Source organism: Erithacus rubecula (genome assembly GCF_903797595.1).
Source record: "Erithacus rubecula genome assembly, chromosome: 4".
In the NCBI taxonomy this organism is placed as follows: Eukaryota; Metazoa; Chordata; class Aves; order Passeriformes; family Muscicapidae; genus Erithacus; species Erithacus rubecula.
Window position 1 is genome coordinate 10,362,804 of NC_136686.1, and position 26,973 is coordinate 10,389,776.

General features: G+C 43.0%; 1 protein-coding gene across 38 annotated transcripts; it reads left to right on the plus strand.

The window, feature by feature from the left end:
- On the plus strand, window positions 1-26,039 carry LOC306801716 (protein mono-ADP-ribosyltransferase PARP12-like). Of its 38 annotated transcripts, none has more exons than XM_079305029.1 (19): window positions 2-811; window positions 3,655-3,787; window positions 6,423-6,675; window positions 6,783-6,893; window positions 7,271-7,339; window positions 7,495-7,563; window positions 7,718-7,786; window positions 8,343-8,411; window positions 8,566-8,634; window positions 10,771-10,872; window positions 12,245-12,368; window positions 13,574-13,739; window positions 15,495-15,615; window positions 16,159-16,255; window positions 16,676-16,742; window positions 21,456-21,586; window positions 23,428-23,579; window positions 24,158-24,449; window positions 24,495-26,039. In XM_079305029.1, exons 1-19 carry the CDS (start codon window positions 531-533, stop codon window positions 24,556-24,558), a joined length of 2,439 nt encoding a protein of 812 aa, XP_079161155.1. In that variant the 5' UTR covers window positions 2-530; the 3' UTR covers window positions 24,559-26,039. The 38 variants fall into 38 exon arrangements, with proteins under 38 accessions (XP_079161121.1, XP_079161132.1, XP_079161143.1 ...); XM_079304996.1 differs by having other exon boundaries at window positions 24,519-26,039; XM_079304995.1 differs by having other exon boundaries at window positions 1-811; window positions 24,158-26,039.
- The last annotated feature ends 934 nt before the right edge of the window (window positions 26,040-26,973 follow it).

Sequence of the window (26,973 nt, forward strand, 5' to 3'; positions counted from 1 at the left end):
TAATGGCATTGCTATATGTTATGTGTTTTATTCTGCATTTTATGCTTAATCCTCTGCACTAGATTCGTGTTACCGTAGAGAGAGAGCAAAAGTTAGCAAGGTGGGGAAATGTGACTGTCCCATCTTGGAAGTGTTCAGGCCAGGTTGGATGGGGCATGGAGCAACCTGGTCTAGTGGAAGGAGACTGCCCAACACAGGGGGCGGAACGAGATGATCTTTAAGACCTTTCCAACCCAAATCGCTCCGTGATTCCGTGATAGTAACAAGGAAACCTCACAGTCCTTACACTCACTTCTTTCACTGTTTGCTTCCCGTGTAATGCTCAGCCAAGAAGGCCTCCAGGCTGGGCAGCTCCCTGCCCCCAGCGCGGCCCGAGCCGCCGGCCCCGCCCGTGCCTTCGGTTTCGATTCCCGCGCGGCGCCGCCGAGAGGCGGTGACGAGAGCCCCCGCCCCGCTCCCGCTCCTCTTCCCGCTCCCGCCCCGCTCCCCCACAGTCCCGTTGGCGGTCCCGTCCCGGCCGGAGGGGCAGCATGTGCGATCCGGCCGTGTGCAGTTTCCTCACCCAGACGCTGTGCGCCCATGGCGGGCGGCTGGAGCTGCGGGAGCTGCAGGAGAGCATCGGGCTGTCGGCGCTGCAGCTGGAGGACACGCTGTCGGCGGCGGGCCCTCGACGGTTCCTGAAGGTGGGGAGCGGCCCGGTGGTCCTGGCCGTGACGGACGTGCGGGTCTGTGTCCGCAAGGCCTGCGAAGGCTGCGAGCGGCTGCACCTCTGCAAGCTGCACCTCATGGGCAGGTGCAACCAGGGGCCCAGGTGAGCGCGGGGGCGCGGGCAGCCCGTGGGGACGGCGGGGGCGCTCCCCAGTCGCCTCACCGCAAACCCCCTCACTCCTCCAAATCCCCTCACCCCCCCACACAATCTCCCCAAACCTCTCACCCCAAACGCCTTCGCAACCCCCCCAAACTCCCTTACACCCTCCAACCTCCCCACACTCCCTCACGCACCTCCCAATTCCCTCACAAACCCCCCACCACTTACAACCCCCCAACTCCCTCAAAGCCCCCATCTCCGCCCCTCACACCCCCCAAACTCCCTCACAACCCCGCTCACACCCTTCAAACTCCCCCCCAGCCCCCGCGCATCCGAAGCCCCGCCAGAGATGCCGCTCCTGCCCTGGTGCCCCGGGAGGAGCAGGCAGTGATCCCCTGGGATCAGCCGCGGGCGATCCTTGCTCCGGAGGGACTCGTGTCCATAGAAGCCAACGATTTGGGTTGGGTTTCTTTTTCTTTCCTTTTTTTTTTTCTTTTTTTTTTTTCTTTTGTTTGTTTTTTTTAATCCACATCTCCACACCCAGCGCCCGGTCTCCCTGGCATCTGGGTGAAACAGTTTGTACCTATTTCTCAGAAGGAGAAAGCAAAGTGCTGACATGCCCTCTGGTTTCGCTCTAGAGAGTTAGAAAAGTTTAGTTTCGCTGTAGGTCACTGCTTGGCTTGTGGCCCTTTTTTGAGAGGTGCTGTTTGATCACCCGGGTGCATCAGTCTCAGTTTCCAGAATATGGAGGACTCGTGGGATGGGCAGGCCTGGCAGCCTCTCTAGCCACAGGTGGCCAAAGGTGGTGCCTAGTTTAAAAAGCATAAAGGAAACCAAAGGCAAATGCAGAAGAGCAGCCCAGCTTTGCGACTACAATTACTGATGGAAGAACTTTGTGTCGTTTAAGCCCCCAAGCCCCAGGTCTGGTGCTGCTGCAGCGTTAGGAGCATGTATGATCCCACAGCATCCTTCCTCTTCTGCCCCAGCAAAACAGATCACTGTGCACTGAGCTCTGGACAGCATACAGGGGAAAAGCTATGTCTCAAAGCTATGTCTTATCATTAGGATGATAAGATTTTCTTTTTATTTTTTTTTTACATTACAGACAATACAGTAAGCTCCCTTGGGGCTCACTGTTGGAAATGCCTTGACGTGTGTGCAGGCACTCATGATGGATGACTTGGTGTGAATTAAAGTTTTCAATGAGGCAATTCCCTTCATAATGATAAACCATTCTGTCCTCTCAATGACACTAAGTATTTAAAATCACTTTGGTATGCATTAAAAAGCATAGAGTATACCTTTCATGGGAGGGAGCTTGATTAAAATGAGAGGGCAGAAATTCTGCTAAGTGGGCTACATAGATCAAAACAGAGACTGTTTTTTAAGCGATAAGGTAAAATGTGGCCTTGCTTCCAGGTCTTGCATCCTTATTTTCTTTGTTTTAGAATCCCTGGAAAGAAAAATGTCTGGGCAAGTTACTTGGGTCTTCCTGTTTAGTGGAATACTTATTTTAGTCCAGTTAATCCTGTTTTTAACTAATGTCTGGCGAGTGGCTTTTCACTGTTACTTTCTTTTTTCCTAAATGTCTTAGACTCAGGTGTGTAGTTATCATTGTAACTGTAGAGTGTTTCAACCTTTGACTTGGAAATATAGACTCAGATGATCTAGATCACCTGAGTCCGCTGCGTGCACTGCATCTGTCAGTGGACTCTCAAGTTGACTGTGGAGGAATACTGGTGATGGCTCCCACCTCAGATGCTCTGTAGTTTACCTACCTTCATAGCCATTGAGTGCCTACAGCATCTAATGCCCTTGGAATGTTGTTTCTCACGACCAAAGACAGCAACTTAATGCCCTTCCTGTTTGCTTGCTCACAAAGAATGTGTCTAACAGGTAGCAGGGGTGAGGGGAGAAATACCTGCACAAGGATCTGTACCAAAGGATTGGATCAGACACACCTTGAGATAAAACTGTCACAAGGAGAGCTTCAGGAGTTAACTAGAAAGAATAAAGGGATAGACTTGAATCTGGTAAATTAAAAGGTGCTTTTACTGGTTAAGAATGTATAATCTTAAGGCTGTTACCAGATCTTGTGTTAAAGAGCAGGACATGAGGAAGCTGTATTTTATTGCATTGAATTAATGCATAGGCTTCTTTCTTACTGATGTACAGTACTATTTCAAATAGATGTAAAAAATCTGCAATCTCCCTCTCTAATCCATACTCATCAGACTTCTGGCTTTGTAAGTGGCAGTACTGACTTCATTATTGTAGCCTAATTGCTTCCTTAATCAAAACTAGTAAGTTAAGTTAAACTTTCTTACCTGTTTTTTGGTTTAGTTTTTAAAATTTTTAAAATAAAGCTTCACAGCCACTGAAAATAACAAAATGTGTTATTTTCAGCTTCACTGTCCTTTTGTTTTGTGCAGACTCTTGCAAGTTTCTTTATTTGCCATCCCTAGGACAGCAACCTTTTATCTTCACAAAATGAAGGCTGTTGCAATTTTCCGGCATTGCTAGTGTACTCCTTTAAAATTAACTTTCCCTCCAGCTGTTTAGGTCATGTGACTTCACTCAGATCTTCCTGGAGGCAAAGAATGCGTGAGTTCTGGCTGCATTGAAATTTAAAATGAGGAAGATAGGGTCACTGCACTTCACAGAGGAGTTCTGCTGTTTGGGCTATTCTCTGGCTAATTACAGACACCATCTAAATGTCCAGACAGACTCTCACCAAGCCACCTTTTTCTTGCGGCTTTTCCCAAGTTGCACATTATCTGAGGTTCTTCTTTAAATCAACTTGACTAGAGGAGTAAACATTGATATTTCTGTGTCTTTTCTTGCAGCTCTTGTAAGTACTCGCATGACATCATGAATGCGGAGAACAAAAAAGTTCTAAAAAAACATGATTTGTCTGGCCTCAGTGAGAATGAGCTGCAAGTCCTTCTTCTCCAAAATGATCCATTCTTCCTCCCTGATGTAAGTTGTACTGATGTCTTAAGAGAAAGTTTTGTTCATTAGGAATGGGAGAGGGCAAGAGAGAATGTGGAATTCTGATCTTCATGTCCCAGCTATTATGATATGAAAGAGGATTAGTCAGAATGAAGAAGGAATGGGAATGGCAATGTGAAACAGCATAAAGCCAGATCTGTGATACGGCTGTATACTTAAAATAGTAAAAAACCACTCCACTACAGCAGTAAAATGGTTTAATAAATACCCAGAGACATGCATCAGGAGAAGGCCCTGTCATCTGTCATGTGTCAGGAGCAGACCTGCCCTCTGATAGCAGGTGGTGGGCAGGAAGGCTACAGCCTGTCTTGTGTGCCAGTTCTGTTATCCCAACAGGATGGTCATAAAGCTGCTCAAAACAAGCAAACAAAAATGTCAGCAACTTCACGAGAGGCTTACTAAGGCTGAGATAAGCAAGAGAGAGTTGAAAGATCACAATAATTGTACATGCTTGCAGGCTGAAAGGTACAACCCAAACCCAATTTGTTCCTTCTCTATGAGATGAAGACTAGAAAATGAGTGCCCCTTTCCTTTTCCAGTCCATGTTGGCCTGCACACATTTTGGTGCTTGAGATATAAGAGATGAGAAAAATCTGTTAGAAAATGACCAAATGACTGCAGTCGGTTTTGTGTCACATCTGGCTGTTCCAAAGTGCATGGAGTTTTTGTACTCTGACTTTCTACAAATAAACTTGGCCTATTTTGTATGCCACTCATTGATTTTATTTAATTTGTTTGAACATTCCATTCTGGTTCAGCATGCAGGACAATAAACATAAGGGCAATACTGCCTTCAAGGTATGGCTCTTGCAAAGTTGGTCATACCCAGCTCTGGCTACACCTGCTCCTGGTTAAGAAATTACCAAAGTAGTGCCCTTGTCTTTTGCAGGTTATAATCTGCACAGATTTGATGACACAACAATTCTATTGTTTCTTTGTTCCCTGCTGTGAAAATGCTAGACTTTGACAAAAGAGAATTTTCATTGTGTAGTGTTGTTGTTTTAAACTATATTTTACTGGCAGACTGAAGGAACATGGTGGTGATAAGCAAGTAGAATTATTAATTGTGTCCAGTAATGAGCAAATAGTAACAAGTATTTTTGTTTGGCATTATCCTTTGGTGCTTATAGAAATCTTTTCAGCCCTCACCCCTGGCAGGCATCATTAATTACCTGTCATTGACCCCTTTAACTCCTATCATGCAGTAAAACAGCAAAACCACGAGAAAACAATGATCAATGCAGGCCATTAATAATCCTGAGAGCTTGGAGGTCGGATGTAAAAGCCAATTTGGGTGTTTCCTGCTTAGAAATATTGACTGGTTGTGTGTGTGAAGATATGGCATGTAGGAAGCTCTCAAGCAGGAGGACACTTTGGTATTCTGTGACTTGAACTGAGGTTCAGAGTAAGAACAGCAACGCAACATCAGGGCTTTTCACACTTTCCCTCACTCTCTCTCTGGCTCTCCTGCTTTGTTTTGTTTGTGTTTTTTGTTTTTTTTTTTTTGTTTTTGTTTCTTGGCAGATTCAAGGGGACAGTGTGCTTTCTTGATGTAGCTAAATAGTGGATTCCCTATTGTCGTGGTTCAAGCCTAGATAAGTACCATGCAGCTACTTGCTCTCTCCCACCCTGGTGGGATGGGGAGGACAATTGGAAAAGAGGTAAACTTATGGGTTGAGATAAGGATACTAAAATAATTGAAATAGAATAAAATATACTAATAATAACTGTAATGAGGAGGAGAGAGAGATACTAATAAAACCCAAGAGAAACAAGTAATTCCAAGTACAGTTGTTCCCCACCCACTGACTGATTCCCAACCCATCATCCCTGAGCAGTGGTTGGTGGCTTCTGGGAAGAGGGATTTTGAGGGGACCTGTGAGAGTCCCAGTGTGATACTGGGGCTCTCTGCCAGACAGCTGTGTGTCCTCCTCAGACAAGCATTCTTGTCACATGCTGATCAGGGAGCAAAACTGTTCCTGTGGTGCTTCGTAGTCAATATGAAGGAATTTTTGGTCTGTGTTTGTTCCCTGGTCTGATTCTCTGTGTACCTCTTTTTTAGTGAATAGAGGAATAAAGAAGTGGATTGCTTTTTCCGTATGTACTCTAATATCAAATCACTCTTCTTACCATTTTATAAGCTCACATCTTCAATGCAGGATAAACTTTACAAATAGGAAGTGCAAATTCAGTTTCAGCTCCATGAAATGATAACTTGTTTGACACAGTGTACATGTTTTTTTGAGATACTTGTTCTCTGTTATTCATTATGCTGTAGAGGTTTTTTAAATAGAATAACTGTAAACCAGTCTGGTTTTATGCACCTGTCTTGCATCCCTTTTTGGCACTCTAAGATTGTTTTTGCTTTTGCTTTGGTTTGCTTTCTTTGGAAACAACACATGTACACCTTCAAAACTGAAAATGCATGAGTCAGCTTAAAATACCTGCTCCTCTGTGCAAGAAATCTGTCTAGATTAAAGAAGTTGCAGTAAACACATGCCTTTTAATCACCATTTTTCTACTGTTAAAGCTGCATGCCTGCAGGACAATGAAGAATTCTAATGTGCTTTTTCATTTCCTATTGTATCTTCCCCACTTTTAGACCTGCCAGTTTTATAACACAAAAGGTGGTCGCTGTGTGCGGCAAAGCAACTGCAACAAGCTTCATGTTTGTCGACACTTTCTCAAGGGGCAATGTAAATTTCCTCAATGCATAATGAACCATAACCTCTTGGATGAACATGCAATGAGAGTGTTGGAAACTGGAGGCATTGATGGGAAGATAGCTTCAAACTTCCAGGCTATATATGATTTTAAGCATGTCGAATTCAACAAGGAACAGAAGAAGGGGTATGGTAAGTTGCAAGAAACTGGTTTTAAATATGATTTTGAGTTTGATAGAGGTAGAAACTATTCTTGCCTGCCTCCCAGCTAAACCCCACTGTCCTGTTGGTGCTTTCAGTTCACAACTACAGACGAAGAAATGATTATTGGAAAATACCAGCAAATCAAAGGAATAAAGAAGTGAAGACAACTACAGTGCAGTGTATGCAGGATGTGCCTCCTTCAAAAGGTAAATACCTAGCTAATAGTACCAACCATTCCCTTGTGGAATCAGATTTTGTATTTTTTGTCTTGGAATATATACACATTTTTTCCCTCTCTGCTATTATGTGCTTGGAAGAATGGAGTAAGTCAGGGCATAATCATGTGGGAGGGAGAACTGCACTTCTATTGCCTAAAGTATTACATTCAAAACAGCAATTGAGTGGCTGGCAATAACTGTGACTAGCTAGGATTTGTAATTGTAATTGCACCTTTGTTGTACTAGCAGTAGAGTGCCAGTGGAAAATTACACGTGATAGACATAATTCTCCACAGAGGTGGGGATGATGCCAGCTAGCTGAGCTTCTGGCCCAGCAGTGCTGTTCATTCAGTCTTCTCATGCAGATCCCAGTAGCACTGTACCTGCTCAGAGCCAAGACCAGTTGCCAACAGGATTGGGAGATAAAGGTAAAGGTATGGATTGTTCCTTACCCTCTAGTCATGAGACAGTGTAATGTTTCATATTGAATTACATGTGTGATAGACATAATTGTCCACAGAGGTGGGGATAATGCCAGCTAGCTGAGCTTGTGGCTCAGCAGTGCTGTTCATTCAATCTTCTCATGCAGGTCCCAGTAGCACTGTACCAGCTCAGAGCAAAGACCAGTTGTCAACAGGATTGGGAGATAAAGGTAAAGGTATGGATTGTTCCTTACCTTTCAGTCATGAAACATGTAATGTTTCATCTCATATTACACGTGTGGTGGACATAATTCTCCACAGAGATTGGGATAATGCCAGCTAGATGAGGTTCTGGCCCAACAGTGCTGTTCATTCAGTCTTCTCATGCAGGTCCCAGTAGCACCGTACCTGCTCAGAGCCAAGACCAGTTGCCAACAGGATTGGGAGATACAGGTAAAGGTATGGATTTTTTCTTACTCTCCAGTCGTGAGATTGGTGGTTTTCACTGGGACTTAATTTCACACGTCCTGAAAGCTCCCAGTGGTAGTTGAGTGCAGCTTATGTGCTTGCCTTACTATGTGCTGAGATCCATGGTACCAGATGGCCAGCAGAGCAGTGTTGGAGTTTCTCCCCAAGCATTGTGCAGCTCTCTGTACTGTTCTGGACACATTTTTCTTTGCTAGGAAGGTGACAATTGTTTCTGTGCATTCAGTATTTTTCTGTCCATAGGCAATCAATATAGCTTTGTCAGTATAGGTGTTTTCTCGATATACATTCCAGTGAGTGAATAGCAACTTGTAAATCTCTTGTTCTGGGCAGAAGGACCTTGGCTTTGAAGCTTGTCAGAGTCCCATACTTTCTGAACAGGTTCTTTGAGATACTCTTCACATGGACAGTGTAATGTTTCATATCGAGTTAGACGTGTGATAGACATAATTCTCCACAGAGATTGGGATAATGCCAGCTAGCTGAGCTTCTGGCCCAGCAGTGCTGTTCATTCAGTCTTCTCATGCAGGTCCCAGGAGCACCGTACGAGCTCAGAGCAAAGACCAGTTGCCAACAGGAGTGGGAGATAAAGGTAGAAGTATGGATTGTTTCTTACCCTCCAGTCGTGAGACATGTAATGTTTCATATCGAATTAGACGTGTGATAGACATAATTCTCCACAGAGATTGGGATAATGCCAGCTAGCTGAGCTTGTGGCCCAGCAGTGCTGTTCATTCAGTCTTCTCATGCAGGTCCCAGGAGCACTGTACCTTCTCCGAGCCAAGACCAGTTGCCAACAGGAGTGGGAGATAAGGATAAAGGTATGGATTTTTTCTTACCCTCCAGTCTTCAGATGAGCTTATCTAAAGAGAGTTGATGTCACACAGGTATTGTGATGTCTCGGTTTGAAAGACAGCTGTCTGCTAGAGAAGGCAGGACCCTCCCTTGGATTGGAGAATAGAAACACCCTCCCTCCAAATTATTACAATTTTGAAATCAAGGAGCTCTCAGGCAAAGATATGAGGATAGGAATAACAGTTCTTTACTAGTATGAATAACAAGACAGACAAATCAAGAACAACTATGTAATTAATAACAAACAGAACCAGTGACAGCTGCCTTGGTCAGAACGGGAAGGGATGAAGGAGCGGCTCTGGTTGACAAACCGCTGGGACAGCCGAACCCTCTGCCCCTGCAGGACTCTCGGAGGCATCGAGCTGCAACGGCAGGAATGAGCTAAAGGTCCTGCCTGGTGGATGTGATGTATCAGAGAACTCCTGGGCTGGATGTCTTGGCAGGGCAGGGTGTGCGGGACTACAGCGCAGAGAAGCCCAGAGCAGTGCAGAAGGAGTGGCAGGCGTGGGGCAGCGACAGCAGGCTTGAGGCAGGGCAGGGAGAGGTGAGCTCAGGATTCCCGGGAACATGAACAGATGGAGGTCCCTCTTTTAGTGAGGTAGCTGTTAATAAGGTCCAGGGACAGTGGGTGCTCTCATGAGCAGAGGCTCACCCCACAGAAGAAGAGGCAGCTCCAGGCTGCCCTTGCCAGGGTTATGGCAAATTATTTTTCCCAAGCAACAGCAACTCTGAGCATCTTCTGAAGCCGCAGAGCAATTGAGCTAGCAACTATCCCCTGCCCTCTTTTTACCTGGGCTCAGACAACCTTTTGTTTTCTCTAGTACCCATAAGTACCAGCAGTCAGCATTTCCCAGCAATTTTCATGGGAAAAATTCTATAGGTAAGAAGGAACAAAAGAAAAGAAACCTAACATATGAGCATTACATAGCCACTTGCTCACTTCCCCCTGATGCCCAGAGGGATGAGAAAAGAAAGAATAAAGGCCAAAAAACTTGAGGGTCAAGGTGAGGGAGGGCAAAATCCCCTAAATAATAAGTGAAAGATGAAAACCAAGCAAAAGAAATGATACAAAGGCAGTTACTGACTGCATCCCACATGCAGGCTGATGCCTAGCCAGTTTCCTGGTAAAAGGTAACTAACTGTCCTAAAATTTCCTCTTCTCCCGTTTATTACTGAGCTGTACATTATATGGTATGGAATGTTTGGTGAGTTTGGGTCCTTTGCCCACTTGTGTCCCCTCCCAAGCTATTGTGCACCCCAGATTCTCTCCACTCTGGAGGCAGTGTGAAAACTGAGGCTTTGATGTGTATCACTGTTGAGCAGAAGCTGGGGCATGAGCATGTTAGCAGCATTGTTTTGGTCCAAAATCTAAACCAGCTTCATGTGGGTTGCTATGAAGAAAATCACATTTTATTCTAGCCACGTCCAGTACAATGACATTTGTGATGTAGCAAAGTGATGAAAAGTCCACTGGAAACAAAATACAAATATTGACTTACAAAACACAGCAATTACTGTTCACAGTTCAATTACAATAATAATGGGATTCCCATTGCAGATCTGTATAATATACTCACTGTCTCAGTATATACTCACTGGGTGTCCCCAGTCCCTGGGGAAATTGAAGTCAGCTCAAGCCTGTTGCTGTTTTCAGAATTCTTTGGTTGGTTGTTTAGGTTTAATAGCTCTGCGTGGGACTGAGCCCTGTGTTCACTCCCCCCATACTGGTCTGGCTGACTCAGAGAGAAACATTTCTACTCCCAATCAGTCTGCTCAGCTGACATTGCCATTTATGCACTCTCTGGTTTGCTTGGTGTGGAGACAAAGTCAGCTTCTTTGCAAGAACCATGGACAGTCACACCCTGTGTTGTTCTGAGCTTCCTGACACTGCCCTTGCCCTTCTGCGCTGACACTTCTTCCAGTGTCAGGGTTTATTGTTCAGTTTCAAAGCCCTGACTTCTGTGTTGGGCTGTATGGGAGATAGATTCTGAAACTGCTTGACTTTGCTACTGCAGTCAAATCCTTGTTATTTCTGGGATGAAGTACCAAATGCAGGATCTTTCTCTTAGAACAAATACGGACTGCTGTGTTCTTTGCTGTAGGTAAAAAGGACAGTTCATCTCATGAAGCTTCAAAGGACAACAAAAAAGATAACTGTGATGAGATCTGTTTGTTTTATGTCTGGAAGTACTGCAAAAACAAAGGTAAGCTTTGTGAAAAGTAATGTTGTTGTTGAAGAATTGTCTGCAGAGGCACTCCTGCTCGGTGGCTTGGGTTGTGGTGACAACTGTGCTTCCTTGGTAGTTAATTTTCTTTCCAAGTAATTAATAATCACTGTTAGAATTACAAACATAATCAGAGAAAAGCCAAATGGTATACTTTAACCTTTTCTCCTCTGGATAATCCAGCCTATTTCTCATCTTTTGATAGAGTGGGCTTTGGGTGAGTTCCTGTGTTAAAGCCCTTTATGTGTAGCCCTTTCTGAAGCTAGAAGATCAGGTTATGAGTTCAGTCTATGCTGTCATCATTGATAGCTCATAAATGTATGCCACTCTTTATTCCTTCTGTATCCATCCTCTGTGCATCAGATAATAGCCATATTCTCCCTCATTAAGTCATTTAAAAAGTGATCTGAGGTGTTAAAAAAACCACAGTAGTTGTACCAGCTAAGCTAAAGATAAATCTAGTCCATTGTCTTTTTGGTAGTGTCCAGAACAGAGATCTGATGAGAGAATGTAAGTAATTGTATTTGGGAGCTGTCCCTGAAGAATCATTTAACCCCCAGGTTTGGCTCTTCCTTTATTATGAGGAGGTGCCATGACATTGTCTTTCCCTGATCTTGTCCAGTCAGTTTCTAAAGGACTGCTACTCCTCTGACCACCTGGTCTTGACAAAACACCCTGTATAATGTGGATGGTGTATCTGGGTAAAACTGTGAAGGTCAGGCTCAAAGCAGCCATTTTGTCACCACCAGATAACTAAATTCAAGTAACTGTTGGATTGTTAGTGTGCTTTATTTGCCACGTTGGGCTAGAAAGTTGCAAGACGTTTGGTCCGTACTTGGATGTGGGGTGTCAAAAGAAAACCTTTCAGACCTTGGCAACCACCCCGTGAGTTCTAAGAGACTAAGGAAAAGAAACCCAAATATATCAGAGTGTTGATGTGATTTGTAGGCTAGACTTTTTACAGCTAAGACACATGGTTGTGTGACACATAACATGCACTTCCTATCTGTGGCAGTGGTGTCCCAGCTGCCAATGTTGTGTCCTAGCAAGGAGAAGGTTATGGTGTCTTTCAAATATATTTGGCAGAGTGTGTAGATTATATATAGAGATAGATAGGTAGATAGATGTATATGTGCATGCATATATATATGTATATATGTTGCTTTTCTTTGTAAGACTGCAGAAACATACTCCCTTTCTGTTTGCAGCACTTTGTCTTCATTGCTTATACCAAAGACCAGGAAAGAAAGCCTCAAGGTGTAAAAGATGCTGGTTCTATTTTGATTTTTTCTTGTCTTGCTCTCTTTGTTAATGATTGCAGAGTTCTTGACTATGTCTGATTTCGTTACAGATAAATGCAAATCTGTTCATTACCATTTGCCATATAAATGGGAGATTTACAATGGGTTGTTGTGGCATGAACTTTCCATGATGGAGGAAATTGAAAAGGCCTATTGTGACCCAAAGAACAGCAGGTGTAGTAATGCTGGACTACTTGCTTGGAGTATTGTGATTGAGCCTGTGTAGGAAAAATGTTTTTTTCATAAAGATGTCTGACTTCTGAGCTTCTGGTTACAGAGCCTCTCAGAAGCTGAGAGGATGTAAAAATAAGAATTTTTCCTTTTAAAAAAGCAAAGTAAGAGGGATTGCATGAAAATCTCACCACACTTCTAAAAATAAAAAACGTGTATCTTGAATTTAAAACTCTGTACAAGGTAAAAAGCCAGTGGAATACAGTGTTCAAAATACTAGTATTTCAAATCATTAATCATTTTATTTAGAGTAATGAAGCTGGACCTTTAGACAAGATTTCAGAGCTGGTCCTTCTCTATGGCTATATCTTTCCTACTACTGCTAGTATCTGTAATAACAATAATAGTAATCTATTATGTGCCTAGAGACATTTTATAAAATGTCATTAGTGTAGGCAGCCCATCTATTTTTTCTTCTTTTTTATTTCTATTTTAAGAGTGTGTTTTCCTTTTAACTGCTGTCTGAAAATTCTCACTCACAGCCGCCTGGATTCATAAGGCATCTTAAGTTTGACTTCACAAAATGGTGTTCTAGTTTTGGCCCATGCTTCTTAAGGCACCAGATCATTTTTATTTGCAGTTTTCTAGAGATGATAAGCAATATTCACATGAGGAGGCTGCCATCAAGTCTTCCTACCTGGGAGTTAACTTTTCAAGCCTCACAGGAGTAAGAGCCCAGGTGGCTCCAGTGTTGAATCCAGTTTGCAGAACTCACAGCTGTAGTTGCTGAGATTGCATCCTTTGCAACCACAGAAAAAGAATGAAGTTGATAGGCTGGAGGTGTTTGCTGGCAGATTCAGTCACACACTTTGCACATTCTGCTTTCGTATTGAGAAAGACTGTAACTACACTCAGTTATCACAAAAGTTCCATTTGCCACACTGTACTTGGAGCTTGACATTGTCTGTAAAGCTGGCAGTGCCACATGTGACTGAGGTGCCGTGTGGTGTCTCACAGGCCAGAGTTCACTTCTGTAGCTTAGAAATGGTTTTCAGAGCTGCCATATGCTGTGGGAAATAAATACTCCTATTTCAGATCTAATGAAGTTTGGTTACATTATATTAAAGAATATGGCACCAGCTTAAACTGGGGATTAGAGGATAAAATATGCACTGCTAATTATAATAAACCTAAATTTGTCCCTACAGCTTGCAAAGTAAGAACATTAATTTCCAGACAATGACCTGCTCTTCTTCTATGGTTCGACGCCTCTCTACACCATCATCAGTCACAAAACCCACATTCCTACTGACCACACAGTGGATTTGGTACTGGAAGAATAACCAAGACAAGTGGATTGAATATGGAGAACAGGTGAGTTCACATCCTGTGCTTTGAGTCACTTCTGCAGGCATATCTGGAGCCTCTCGGCATCATTTCCCCTTTTCTCAACAGGATTAAGTGAATCCTTGTTCTTGAATTTTACCTTGTTGAGTAAGACAGTGAAGTCTGTTCATAACAGACATGATGAAATGTGACAGGCTGAAGGCAAGAGAGCTCCCTTTCGGAGTTGTCCGTGGCTCCTACAGAGATTTAACGCATAGACACTGTCCTTGAGATACATGGGAAGTAGTTGCCTGTTTTCTAAGTATTGCCTTGCTTCCTTGGACATGCAAGAGTTGCTCTGCTCTCTCAGATCAAATGCAGTCTTTTTCCACGTATGTCCAAGTCCTTTGATGAGAAAGTAATCTATCTGAAAAATGCAGGAGAAGAACTATGTATAGAATCTCACCCTGCCAAGGCAGATGAGTTGACCCATATGATTTACAGTATAGGAGCACAAATTTTAGAAGACAAAGATGATCCAGGGACTTGAAAAAGTACACAGGGAAAAGTGTTGGATAGATTACAGTTTAAAAGACTCAGAGTAAGCTCAAGGAGTACTCAACCTCAAGGAGTCACCCTGAGAAGTGTCCCAGGTCCGGGAAAGATCACAGCTGTCCAGCTACTTCTTTGCAGGGAGAGCGTGCAAGGAGCTCAGGCTTTCCTATCTGTGGAATGAAGTGGTTGGCTCATAGTTAAATCACAAGCAAAGTCAGAGTGAGACTCATTACACCTACAACATTATTTTTCCTTGGCAAATTAGAAGAACCACCTGCTGTTCATGCATTAATCGCATCATCAGTGTTTGGTTCCAAGCTCATATGCATCAATGCCCACTATGTCACCCTGTTCCTTTGTGGGTTTTCAGATAGCAGGTTGGAAATAGAAGAGTTCTTGGCCTAGGCATTTGCTTCCTTGGGAGCCTGAACCAGACTTAACTCTGGTTTGGTAAGAAGTCGAATGTAGCCATCACACCTGGTGGCAGCTCAGCCCCGCCCCCTCCCCTGCCATGGGACTGGGCAGAGAGTGAAATAATTCATGGGATGGGATGAGATAAAGACTAAAAGATAAAGCAAAGGAGTGTGCACAAGCAAAGCAAAACAAGGGATTCATTCCCCACTTGGGCAGGGAGGTGCTCAGCCATCCCAGGAAAGCCAGGCTCCATCACAGGCCACAGTGACTTGGGAAAGCAAATACCATCACTCCAAGTGTCTCTGGCCTCCTCCTCCTCCCAGCTTTGTATAATGGAATGGCACCTTATGGTCCAGAGTGTCCCTGTGACCAGCTGGGCTCAGCTGACCTGGATGTGTACCCTCCCAACACTTTATGCCCCCCAGGCCCTCACTGGTGGGGTGGGAGAGGAGCAGAAAAGTCCCTGGCTCTGTGCATGCCCTGCTCAGCAGTAACTAAAACATCCCTGTGTTATCAGCACTGTTCCAGCACAAATCCAAAACACTGCTACTACCAGCTGCTGGGAGGAGATTTAACTCTACCCCAGCCAGAACCAGCACAATTTGTTACAGGAATTTAAATGGAATATATGTGTATCCATCATTACCAATTATGTGCTTGTATTTATGTTACAAATACTCAGTAGTCAGCCTCAGGCCACCATAGTTCTGGGTAGATTCCTTGTCACTCTGCTCTTGGCCTCTTCTATCTCTCTACCCCAGCTAGTTATCCAGGGTTTAGTCCTGACTGTGATACTTCTCATTCTCTTTCTTTTTTTCTCTTCTCCCCATAAAGGAAGAAGGGAGCAGTGTGACCGCACCATCTTCTGCTATTATTGAGAATTTATATCAGGCAGATCCATGTGCCATTGTACCTTTCCAGGCTGGCCAACATCAATACGAACTCAATTTTAAAGGTAGTAATTTTAAAGGTTCTCATCTACAACTGTGCAGTGCTTTATAGAGTCTTGCAAAGTCTCCCAGATTTTAGAAGCTATGACTTCCTTTACTGACACCAGTAGTTTCACTTACTGGAAGTGAGATAGTGATGGCCCAGAGGAAATTCCTTACAAAAGTAACCTTCCCCTGTTATTCCTTATCACTCTCCAGACTCACATCTGACCAGAAATATAAAGGTTCATGGTCTTCACATAAAGTCATAGCAAACCTTAAGTAAAGTGAGTTAGTTCTATGGATGGTGGAAAATACAAGTTAGACATCTTTGTGCTGCTGTAGAAATGTGTAAAGAGCATGAGGGAGCAAGCAAGGTAGGCACAGGTTCAACCACAGAGTTACAGGAAAGACAGGAAGCTCATACAGCCTTTGTGCAACCAGTCCTCAGCAGGTAAAATTGACAGTGAATATGCAGTTTTCATTAAAGAACGGTTGATGATGACAAGATGACCCCGTCTTGTAGAATTATTCATGACTTCTTTTCCCTGATCTTTTTTCTCCTGAAGAAATGACTCAGACAAACATTACTTTTAAGACTAAAAGACAGGTCTGCAGGCGACCAAAATTTGTGTCTTCTGAAGATGTCCAGAAGATAAAGACAGGGTAAGTGCTCTTTAGGTTGTTTTTTCATGTTTTAGAAGTAATTATAAGGCAAAATGGCTCCCAGTGCTGGCAGTAGTTGTAAAAAGAGCACAGGTGGTGCTGGAGAGACCCCATCCATGGGACTGAGCAACAGAAGCTCTACCACAAGCTGCAGTCTTGGTGTATCACCTGCTGCCTGGGGAACATGTAACTCCAGGTACTCCAGCCACAGCTGTTACTTAAAAAAGCAACTGCAAGGGCCTGTGATAGTTGAGTGACAGCATGCAGTACCTGACTTAGAGACTGAGGCTCTTTCCCAGTTGCGTTGTGGTTTATTTTGTTAATTTTTAGATACAGAATTGGCCAAAGGGGATGGTCCAAATCTGAGTGTTTGGGGCAGTACTAGAATTACTAACACATCCTTTCCCATCTCTTTGCTAGCAGCCAGAGGGATTCTTCTATTCCTAGTCACTGGGATGCATCTGCACTGCCTGACTTGGGATACAAGGTATATTTTTTTCCCTCCCCTTCTTGTAGTTCTCATGGGAAAGGCACAGTTCAAGCTTAACTGAATCAACTCTAACTGTGTCGATGCTAAAAAGGGACAGGAGGTATTTCTTGGGTGGGTGTGCCAGAGATGTAGGTGATCTGCCAGGGGCTCATGAAACAGGTGCCAAATTACCTTAAACTTTTACTGCATTTTAGACGTTTTTCTAGATACCAAAAACTCATCAAACCAAAAACTCAAAACTCCAAACAACACCAAACCCAAAACTCACCAAATTCAAGACAGGAAGAGTAAGTTTGGATTGGAGATCCAGGAAAGGAAATCTCTGTATCCTTCAGTACTGTCACATCACAGATCTGAGCACAGAGCTTGGCCTCAAGAAATGGCAGAAATAAAGATCTACAACCATAAAATTAAAAAGTAAACACTGCAGTGATATCTTCCATAAAATAAACCCAACCCCTGTTAGCCCAAAGTCTATGTTTTTATTTAATCTACCAAGACCAAAATGTGGGTGTTTTTTAGATTACTAGATCCTGCAGTCCTTCTGGAAGAGCAACACAGTTTGTGGAAGTACTACAGGACTCTAGAAATAAAGGCTTTTTCATGTTACACTTGCCCTTTGTGTAGTGATTTTAACCCCGGTTGAGGAACAGAAGCATAAGAGGTTTTCCTTGGTGGCTGTGTCACAGAATCTTGTGTGGTGCTGACCAGGTTGTGTTGGCACAGATACCCCGGAGGCTGAGGAAAACCAGTGTGTGGCTGTGTGTCAGTGTCATGGGTGGAGTAAAGCACTTCACTTGCAAGAGAGAAGAAGTGCTATGTTGATATAAACTTGTCATTTCACAAAATTTGATAGTGAAGGTGCCAGTGGTTTAACAAGATTTGATGGCAAAGTACACTTGATTATTTATTGCATAGAGGACAGGGTCAGACAAAACCATTAGAGAGATCCTCCTGTTGAGTCATGACTTCCATAAAGAAAAGATGAAATAATAATGAGAGTGTGTGGGAATCTGGCAGGCAGCCCATTTAAAGATTTGTCTGTGATATTTGGAGCTCAGTGGAAGTAATAAAGGAATAGTCTTCCCTTGTCTTATAAGCATCTGAACTAACAAGTGTAAATTTTTCCAAAGAATGCCAGGAAGACAGGTAGCTCTGTTCTTTTTAGGTCTCTTGAGCTGTCTTGAGCCTACTTAATTGCTTCCCATACTTGCTCTGAAAAGTTGTCTGGATTTTAGTTGTGTACATTTGTTGGGGTGTTTCTGGAGTCACTGGGGTGAATGTGGGAGGCTTTGGAATGCACTGCACAGATCCATATTATCTTTTGGTTGTACATGTAAGGATGTGTGAGTAGAAGGATCATCTTGTTCCCCAGAGTTCAGTTTGCTTGCTGAGTTGGCACCTGAGAAAAGATCTCTTAACTTGAGAGTGCCTTTCACAGGAAAGGAAAAGTGACAATGCCCAGTTTATTGGCACTAAAAGTGAAAGCCTGGGCTAGATTAAATCTTTCTGTGGGACCCTAAGCTTGTTTTTTTTGCAGTAGATAATATTGGGAGTGGCTGGGATTCTGCATGCTTGTGGTGACCATTGTAAGAGCTGACAGCTACAACTTGATGAACTGCCTTCTCATCAGACATTGAGAAATAATCCTGGCAAAATCTGCTGCGCTGGAAGTGATCCTTTTTAAAAGGAACCTGTGAGATAGGCAGGAAGTCAACTTGGCTTAAAATAAGAACCTGCGTTTTGGTAGCATTGCTTATTTTTTGTCTGCTGCTGTGTCTTAATCTGTAAGTCATTGAGAATAGCTTTGTAGAAAGAAGTGTATAAAATGCACAACAGAAATTGGTAACACTGATTGGAAAAAGTTGGTGTGAATTTTATCCTGTCTTTGCTTTAACAAAGTGGAATTAGTAATTGTTAAATGTTCTAAAGGGAAAAAAAAAATAGAAGAATTTATTATATCCTGAAACTTCATGCTGGGTTTAAAATTGTCTCTTTAATGCATAACTGAGAAAAGTTTGCAGTGAATGTGTGGTTTCCTGTCAGTCTTTGTGTGGCTGATGTGCTGCTGAATCCTGGCCACATGCAGGCCAAGGGTTGCTGCACTGTACCAGGCACAAGATGCAATGTGAAGAGTGTCTGTGCATTTTATAGAAGTCAGTTCTGGTGGGGTCACTGCCACCAGCACCAACTCTACTCCTTCCAAAATCCCAGTGAAGCAGAGCTCAGGGTGTGAGTCACAGAGTACTTGCTCTTGTGCAGTCATATACTGGTGGGAGTTGCTGCCAGAGCAGTGATTCTTTCTCTGTCTTGGGAACTCTTCTCCTTGATAAAAGGATAGCAAATGGACACACTCAGTGGGATTTTCCTTTTCAGGCCCGAAAATGAAAAGTGCTGAAGAAGTTGTGTAGTTATGCTGTATCAGCCTTCAACAACAATGTCATGCTGTGACCTTTTATTAGCACTAGAAGCATCCTTGGGGAAATAAGGACAAACCCACAAAGTTTTCATGGAAAGAACAGCTTTGTTGTCAGGAGGCCCTTATGTGATAAAATAATGGAAGTACCTTTCTTACAGGATTAGACCTTGTGTAACATGGCTGGCCCTCTGTTTTACTTAGAAAGGTTACAGTTCCACTGGAAGAGATCACAGAATCATAGAACGGGCTGAGTTGGAAGAGACCAATTGGGATCCTTGTGCCATCCTGTTAATCACATTATGGGCCTGAAAGATGCAGAGCAAAAGCACATTTGTAGTTCAAGCAGGAATTGTTCATGTATAAATAAATTCGCAGGTGACACGAAGCTGAACACTTTGGACAGGGCCATTCAAAGAGATATGGACAAATTCAAAAAGTGGTCCATGAGAATCCTGTGAGGTTCAACAAGTACCAGTGCTGCACCTGGGCCAACAGGACAACCCCTGGGTCAGTCCAGGCGTGGGATAAGCAGATGGAGCAGCCCTGGGAGAAGGACTTGGGGGTACTGGTGGTGAGAGTGGGACATGCCCTGTCCCTGAACCCCCCCTTGTGCTGAGCTGATTATTGACAAGGGCCTGGAGTGACAGGACAAGGGGGAGTGGGTTCAAATTAACAGAGGGCAGGTTTAGACTGGGTATTAGGAAGAAATTCTCCCCTGTGAGGTTGGTGAGACCCTGGTGCAGATTGCTCAGAGAAGCTGTGGCTGTCCCAGCCCTGGAAGTGTTCAAGGCCATTGGTTGAATGCGGCTTGGAGCAACCTGGGATGGTGTGAAAGGTGTCCCTGCCTATGGCAGGGGGTAGTACTGGATGGGCTTTAAGGTTCCTTCCAACCAAAACCATTCTGTGATTCTAAGTAAGATGTAGTACTGAAATACAGTGACACGATTTTCAACCTGTAGGTGACTATGTGCAGCTTTGGGCTGTGGTGCTGCAGATTGTGCAGACAATCAGTACTTGCACAGCCTGATTGTTTTATGTGTTGTGCTGTAAAGCTTTGGAAAATGTTCCTGTATTGAGACACGGGAAATTTCACTCAACTTTCTAAAGACTTTTAAATAAATCCAAAGAAAGAGTTCCTTCTTGTGCAGCTCACTTTCTTCTTAATCTTTAGAATACTTCCCTTTGAGTGATCTTGTCATTAGTAAGTACTTAAATGTAGCTGTGAAAGACAAGTTTTATCCTATTTTATTTCCTGTCTAAGCTCAGCCTTCTAAAATGGGGAGGTTTTGCCTGGTAAGGTAAGATGTGAGTTTCCTTGTTACCTTCGAGGATGGCCACAGCTTTCCTGCTTAACACACTTTGGAACATGGGGTAAAGTGATCTCACTTTGTCATCTTGAGTCCTCACTTGGTTTAAGTTGTGATAAAGTGCAAAGTATTACCAGGTGACATCAGCCTGCCAGCATCACACTTTTGCAGTTTATGGAGATAAATGCTGATTCTAGAAGATTAAAGACACAAGTTACTTCAGAGAAAAAAATGGAAAATTTATGCATGACATAAGCAAGCAGAAAAGCTCAAATAATGTTTTAATTATGTTTGCATTAAATTCTTTTTGGGAAAAATGAACATTTCTTAATTGATTTTTAAACACCAAATGTATGGATAAATAAGTAAAAGGATAATAGCTAAATAGACTGTTTCCTTTGGGAAAGGAGATCTATTTATTTATGCAGATGTTCAGTGTCATGTTTGTTTAAAAAAGTAAGGGGTTTTTCTGAAGTCCATATTTAAGTGAAGCTTTCTAAGTTCTGACTTGGAAAAGGTAAGGCACTACAATGCCAGGAGGGTGTCTTTTGCTTGTTTCATTTTTAATAGCTGAAGCTCCCATAAATGTCTAGTTACAAATTATGCTGTTATCCAACATCTTTTGTTCTTAATTAGCTATAGATATAAAACTGGCATTATGTGGAACAATTTGTCAAATTTTCTTTTTGCAGTTTCTGTTCCATTGAGATTTAAAGTTGCAAATGTTGCAAGTATCAACTCTTGGAGATGATAATCCTTTCAGCATCCTTCCTGAAGAGAGTTGAGGTGTCCTTGCAAAGCAAGAGTGACATACTGATTTACTTGGTATTTGGTTCACATAGTCATTATCTAAAGCATTTAATTACCCTTCATAAGCATAGTTTGGGGACCCTTCTGAAAGTGTATCTGCTGGAATTAGGCTTCTGCATGTTGCAAGCTCACTGCAGCCTCATGCTTTCTTTAGCTTTGGTTTGTATTTTACAGGCAGTGGTGATCAGCAATGCGACCTCTGAATACGATGAAATAAAGCAGCTGTTTCATCAGACTATGAAAAATTACAGCATCCTTAAAATACAGAGGATTCAGAATCCATCCCTCTGGAAGGTGTTTCAGTGGTTAGTACTTTTTTCCCTATCCTTATGAGGAGGCAGTCTCCAAGAACAGGTTGTCCTGTATGTGCTTAATATGAAAGAAAGGAGATTGCCACCTGTGCCTTAACATGACTGGTATTTTGTTATTAGAAGTTTCAGGAGTGAGATTGGTGTCTGAGGCCTTCCCCAGAATGCCATGCTCTGTGGGGAGGTTCCCTTTGCATGGCTCCTTGGAAGAGGGGGAGAGGAGAGAAAGAGATGCATGGTGCAAAACTGGGATAAGGATACACACAGGGATGTGGAACAGTGACTGTTTCGGGGATGGAGCAAAACCTGCCTGCTGCACAGTGCTTTGTCTGTTACAAATCCTTATCCATTAGTGTGTATGAAATGTAGCCTGCTTGGGCCTTTTTGTTCCAGGGTGATTTATTTAATTTGCTTTTGCTGAACAAAGTCAGTATTCACTGAGAAACAATCCTTGGGTTTTAATTTGATGATCTCTGAGTTCCAGAGCTCTTTTCTGGTTTTGAACATCTGCATCAGTGATACTGAACTCCAGGTACTTAGGCCAGCAGATTAGAGGTTGGGCTTAACCACGTTCAAGTTGATTTGATGTAAGATTAAGCTGCTGCTTATAATAGTTGTGTAGTTTAAGACAAGAGTAAGTATTCATGGACTGTATGGAATGGTAATGGAATAGAAAAATACTGCTCAAATATGTGCTTTCACCTGCAAAATGATGGAACCCAGAAAGTTATCAGCTACTGATTTTATAAAACCTTTTCATCCAGCAAAACGGAAGAGACTTCAAAAGATGTAAGAGTGCATACTTTATATCCTCCTCCAATGAGGTAATTAAGCTAAGCAGGCAGAGTTTAACATTGCCATGTCCAGAGGATGATGGAGTAATTTGGGTTGGAAGAGACCTTAAAACTCGTGCAATCTATAATTGACAGAGACATTTTCCACTATCCCAGGTTGCTCCAAATGCTGTCCAACCTGGCCTGGAACACTTTCAGGGATGGGACAGCCACAGCTTCTTTGGGCGACCTGTGCCAGGGTCTCACCACCCTTGCAGCAGGTTCTCAATGAACAAGTTTCAGTCCATTGCTCTTAAGTCTTCATGTACTAATTTACAAGTTGGAAGGAATCTCCCCTCTCCCTGGCTCTGCTCTGCTTGATTTGTAGCTGATGACTTTCTAAAGAATATTACTGTCTTGTCCACTTCAGCAACTTCTGAAAACCTGAGAGGTGTCTGGATGCTGTGGAATAATGATGGGAAATACGAGTTGAGCCTTTTGTTGTGATTTCTCCTTTGACCCTGTTCATAGCTCAGTCTGACTCTGGCCTCAACCAGTGAAATGAGCAGAGGGCAAAGCAGGCTGGGTTTGTGTCCTGGCCCCATCTCCTCAGCAGCACTGACCTCTCTCAGGGGCAGGAGCTGGGGCTGTGGCACAGAGCACAAGCTGCCTCCAGCTTTGAGGCACTGTGGAAACACAGAGCCTCTGAGGGTAACGCTGCCTCCACTCCATTGAGAGCTTGGATGGGAAGGGACCTGAAAGCACAACCAGTCAGCCCCTACAGAGGAGCAAAAGGTTGGTACAGTGGCAACTGGAATAGTGTCAAATGCCTGAATTCCCTGAGTAAAGCCAGACTTACCTAGAATTGCTGAGCAGTGGTATCAGTACAGTGCTCATGTCGTAGTCATTCATCATGCTGCTAGTGTGTCTTGTCTTCTGAGAGCAGGCTGGAAACCTTGTCAAGCTGATATTTACATGGATGTTACACAGTTGTTGGAATTTTTTAAAAAACCTTTTTCCCTTTTCTTCCATGGCTCACAGTCTTCTCCCCTTCATTTTTGTCAGGCAAAAAGAGAAGATGAAAAGGGAAAACGGAGGAAAGGAAGTCCAGGAAAAACTCCTGTTCCATGGCACTGACGTCTACTCCATGAAAACGATCTGCACTCAGAATTTTGACTGGAGAATTTGTGGAAGCAATGGAACTAACTATGGGAAGGGTATGTAGAAAGTGAGATGTCTGCTGAGACTTCCCTGATAATGGAGCAATCAAAGTTCTGAAGTCTAGCTATAGAAGGTGAAAAAATAGTACAAGAATTGCTATTAGGATCCTTCTGAGGAGGGCCAGGATTTGCTTTGGGATGGGGTAAGTCTTCTCACAAGGTATCAAGAGCATTAGTACAGGGTTTTGCTGCAGGTGGCATTTTCTGATGTCTGAGGTCATAATTTGAACTTACAAGAGGAATTAGTTTGTATGGCAGGGAGAAGAGGGGTGTGCGTGCCCTTGAGTGTGATTGTGGAAGGTCCTCATGTGTTCTTGTCTGTCCCTCTCATCATAACACACAGACCTGCAGTGTGTTTATTGGTATAGCTTTAAAAAAATTACTCCTAAAATAGCAAATACAGAATGGAAATTACTTAGTGCAATCCCTCTCTTGCAAAAATTTCAGTGGTATTCTGTAAACTGAGTAAATCCTGAAAGTTGAGTCTGATACCTCCTGAAAATCCAGGGGATGCTGAGATTTTGCTGTCACTGTCTAGATTCTCCTCACAACCACGTTTTCATCTCGTTTTCTAGGAAGTTACTTTGCTAGAGATGCTTGCTATTCCCACACCTACTGTCAGGGTACGCTGCAGGGATACTTGATGTTCGTGGCTCGTGTTCTGGTCGGAGACTACGTTAAAGGCAATGCCGACTACGTCCGTCCCCCAAAGAAATGTGCTGACAAGCTGTGGTTTTATGACAGCTGTGTGGATAATGAGTTAAATCCTTCTGTTTTTGTTGTCTTCGAAAAACACCAGATTTACCCAGAGTACATAGTAGAGTATAAAGAGGACAGAATAAGAGAGCAGAAAGATCCAGCAATAATGTATAAAGCGGCGGGAACAAGACAGCAGAACGAGGCAGAAATAAGAGTGTGCAAAGAGGACGTAATAAGACTGCATAAAGAGGAGAGAAGTAAATGTGTTATATCTTAGAGGAACATGGCAGTTTGCATCCTTCACCTTGTTTTTCATATTGCAGGTGTTCTCCTACTTGTTTCTTTTTAATACAGTTCTTCGGAATGTTAATCCAAACAATTTCTGCATTGACTAGGGCTGGCTAAGCAGATGTTACATTTGTTGTGACTGCCTTATCTTCTTCTCTTCCTCTCTTAAATTAAGCAAAAACAGTTTGATAACCATAGCTAGAAAATCAGAATTGTAGGATGGGAAATTGAATGTTATGACTGCTGTGGGCAAATAGTTGTAAATGCATTATCTAAAAAAAAAATTGGGAGGATTTATCTTTGCAAACAGTTAAAAGAAAAATTAACAGTACAGTAGTTTTTAAGGAAGCTTTCAAATTTTTAGTAGCCAGAAATTCATCTGTTCTTGATCCTCTCATCTATCATTATTATAAACAATTCAGCATAGGTAATAATGACTTGAGTTTGTTTGTTAATGCTGGTATACGTTTCGAGTTAAAATGGTAAACAAAAAAAGAAAAAGCATATTCTAAATCTATAGTTCTCGAGAATTTTCATCTGTATGATGGCAGATGGATCAGAAAGCTAATTCTCTGTGGAAATTTGCAGTAACTTGCTGTAACCTATACAAAAGCATAGCTCAGCTGAAGCTGTGAAAGCCACCACATAAGAGTAGGCAGATAGCAAAATTTGGTGGTTTGGCTGCAACTAATGGCTGTAAGGACACTAAGACTGTCCCAACAAGCCAGGCTTTCCAGTGAATGTGGGCATGTAGCACAAAAGGACAGGGGAAACCTCTTAAAGAACATAGAGATGTTCTCTTCTGTTGGTGCAGTAATTTTCGTTTTTCCAGATGTAGAATGGGACCAGAAGAGACCAGTTAGGTTCTCTTGAGGCCAGTGGTAGAACTGCTGTCCTAAGGCACCATCCACATGTTCTGCTGCCCACTTGCGTGGGGCAGGGTGCTGACAAGTGAGGATCCTGTTTGTGTTTTGGGCGTGATCCTGGGTCAGAAACTTGTGCAGTTTCTACTAGATGTCAGCAGGGAGCCTGTAAATGAATCAAACTGAAGACTCTCTGTCCAAAATGCCATATTCAGACAGTTTAGCTGTTCAGAGGGAAACTGGGAGTGAGGACAGAGGAGCAGTAATTTTACCTTCAGATAAGCTTTACAGAAACACCAATAGCCTCCGAGGTTTTTGCATCTGTGATACAAATCTGTCAACGCTCAAAGATAGTAAGTTCCTCCCAAGAGGAATGCAAAAGATAAATCCAGAAAATCTTACTAAAATTACTTACAACTAAATGAAAACATGCAGGGAAGATTTTAACACTTTTTTTTTTAAGATCTCTCCTTCTCTTGTTTGCCTGTAGAGTTCCTGAATTACTAAGCTTGCTGTATTTGGAAATAAAACATGTTTTCAGGCACTTTCAGAGTGCAGTTTCTCTTTACAAAAACATGGCAAGACTAAGTATCCTGAGTGAACCAGCCACTGCCTGCATTCCCTGTCTTCCTTCAGTGTTTTTTAAACCAGAGAACTGCACATGTGGGGACTGCCATTGTAGGGTAGGTGCTTAGCTAATTACTAAGTAGAGAATAGCATGACTCAGGGAGAGTATTTCTGTAAATTAACTTCCTAACTAGGAGATGTTTAATATTAAAGTGGTGGGGTATTTTGGTTAGATTTCATGTAATTAAACAGCTGCTCTGAGCAGTTGTTGAAGTCCCTAGAAGAGGTGAAATAATTAAGTGAGATAGTTCAGAACTGCTGGTTTTAAATCTCTTAAGTAGTGCGATATTGAGACCTTCTAAAGATGTATTTCTTTAATATGCAGATGAGTAATTTGCAAAGAATCTGAATCAGGCACCTGTAGAAACCCCCATGCCTGTGAGGGAAAAGGCAAGCCTGTATGGGGAGGGTGCCAGTGAGATGCTGACAGTTTAGGATCAGTCCAGATCACCACACACAGGGTAAGGGCACAGCAATACAGGAACTGCAGAGCTCCATGGTCCAGCTCACCCTGGGGCAGAGATGCAGCTCTCTGGTGCACAAGGCTTCGGCTTTTCCAATAGAAGGGTGGACTGGAGATGAGAGCTGCAGTCTGGATTACTGAGCTGAATGGGGAGGAAGGCTGGAAAATGCATACTCTGTATGCAAGAGGATGGAAAGGGAACAACGGTTCTCCCACCTTGTGGCATCTCAGCCTCTTTCTAACTGGCACCAAGAAAAAATCCCTGGGAGGTTGTGCCACACTTGGGCTGTGACCCTGTGTGAGCACAGATGCTGCTGCTCTCACACTGCTGGATGCTTCTGGCCACTGTGATGGAAACAAAGTCAGTGCACACTGTTAAAAGTTATGAAATTCGGCTGAATAACACAGTTAAAAGCTTTACACATGCACATACACATGCAAAGAAGTCATG

What these genes read in the sequence shown, in the direction of transcription:
- LOC306801716 (XM_079304995.1), top strand. Translation starts at nt 531, where the DNA reads ATGTGCGATCCGGCCGTGTGCAGTTTCCTCACCCAGACGCTGTGCGCC. An exon ending in AGTGGGAGATAAAGGTAGAA is followed by an intron (nt 8,412 to 8,565) that starts GTATGGATTGTT and finishes CTTCTCATGCAG; the next exon opens with GTCCCAGGAGCACTGTACCT. An exon ending in TGCCTGACTTGGGATACAAG is followed by an intron (nt 16,743 to 21,455) that starts GTATATTTTTTT and finishes TGTATTTTACAG; the next exon opens with GCAGTGGTGATCAGCAATGC.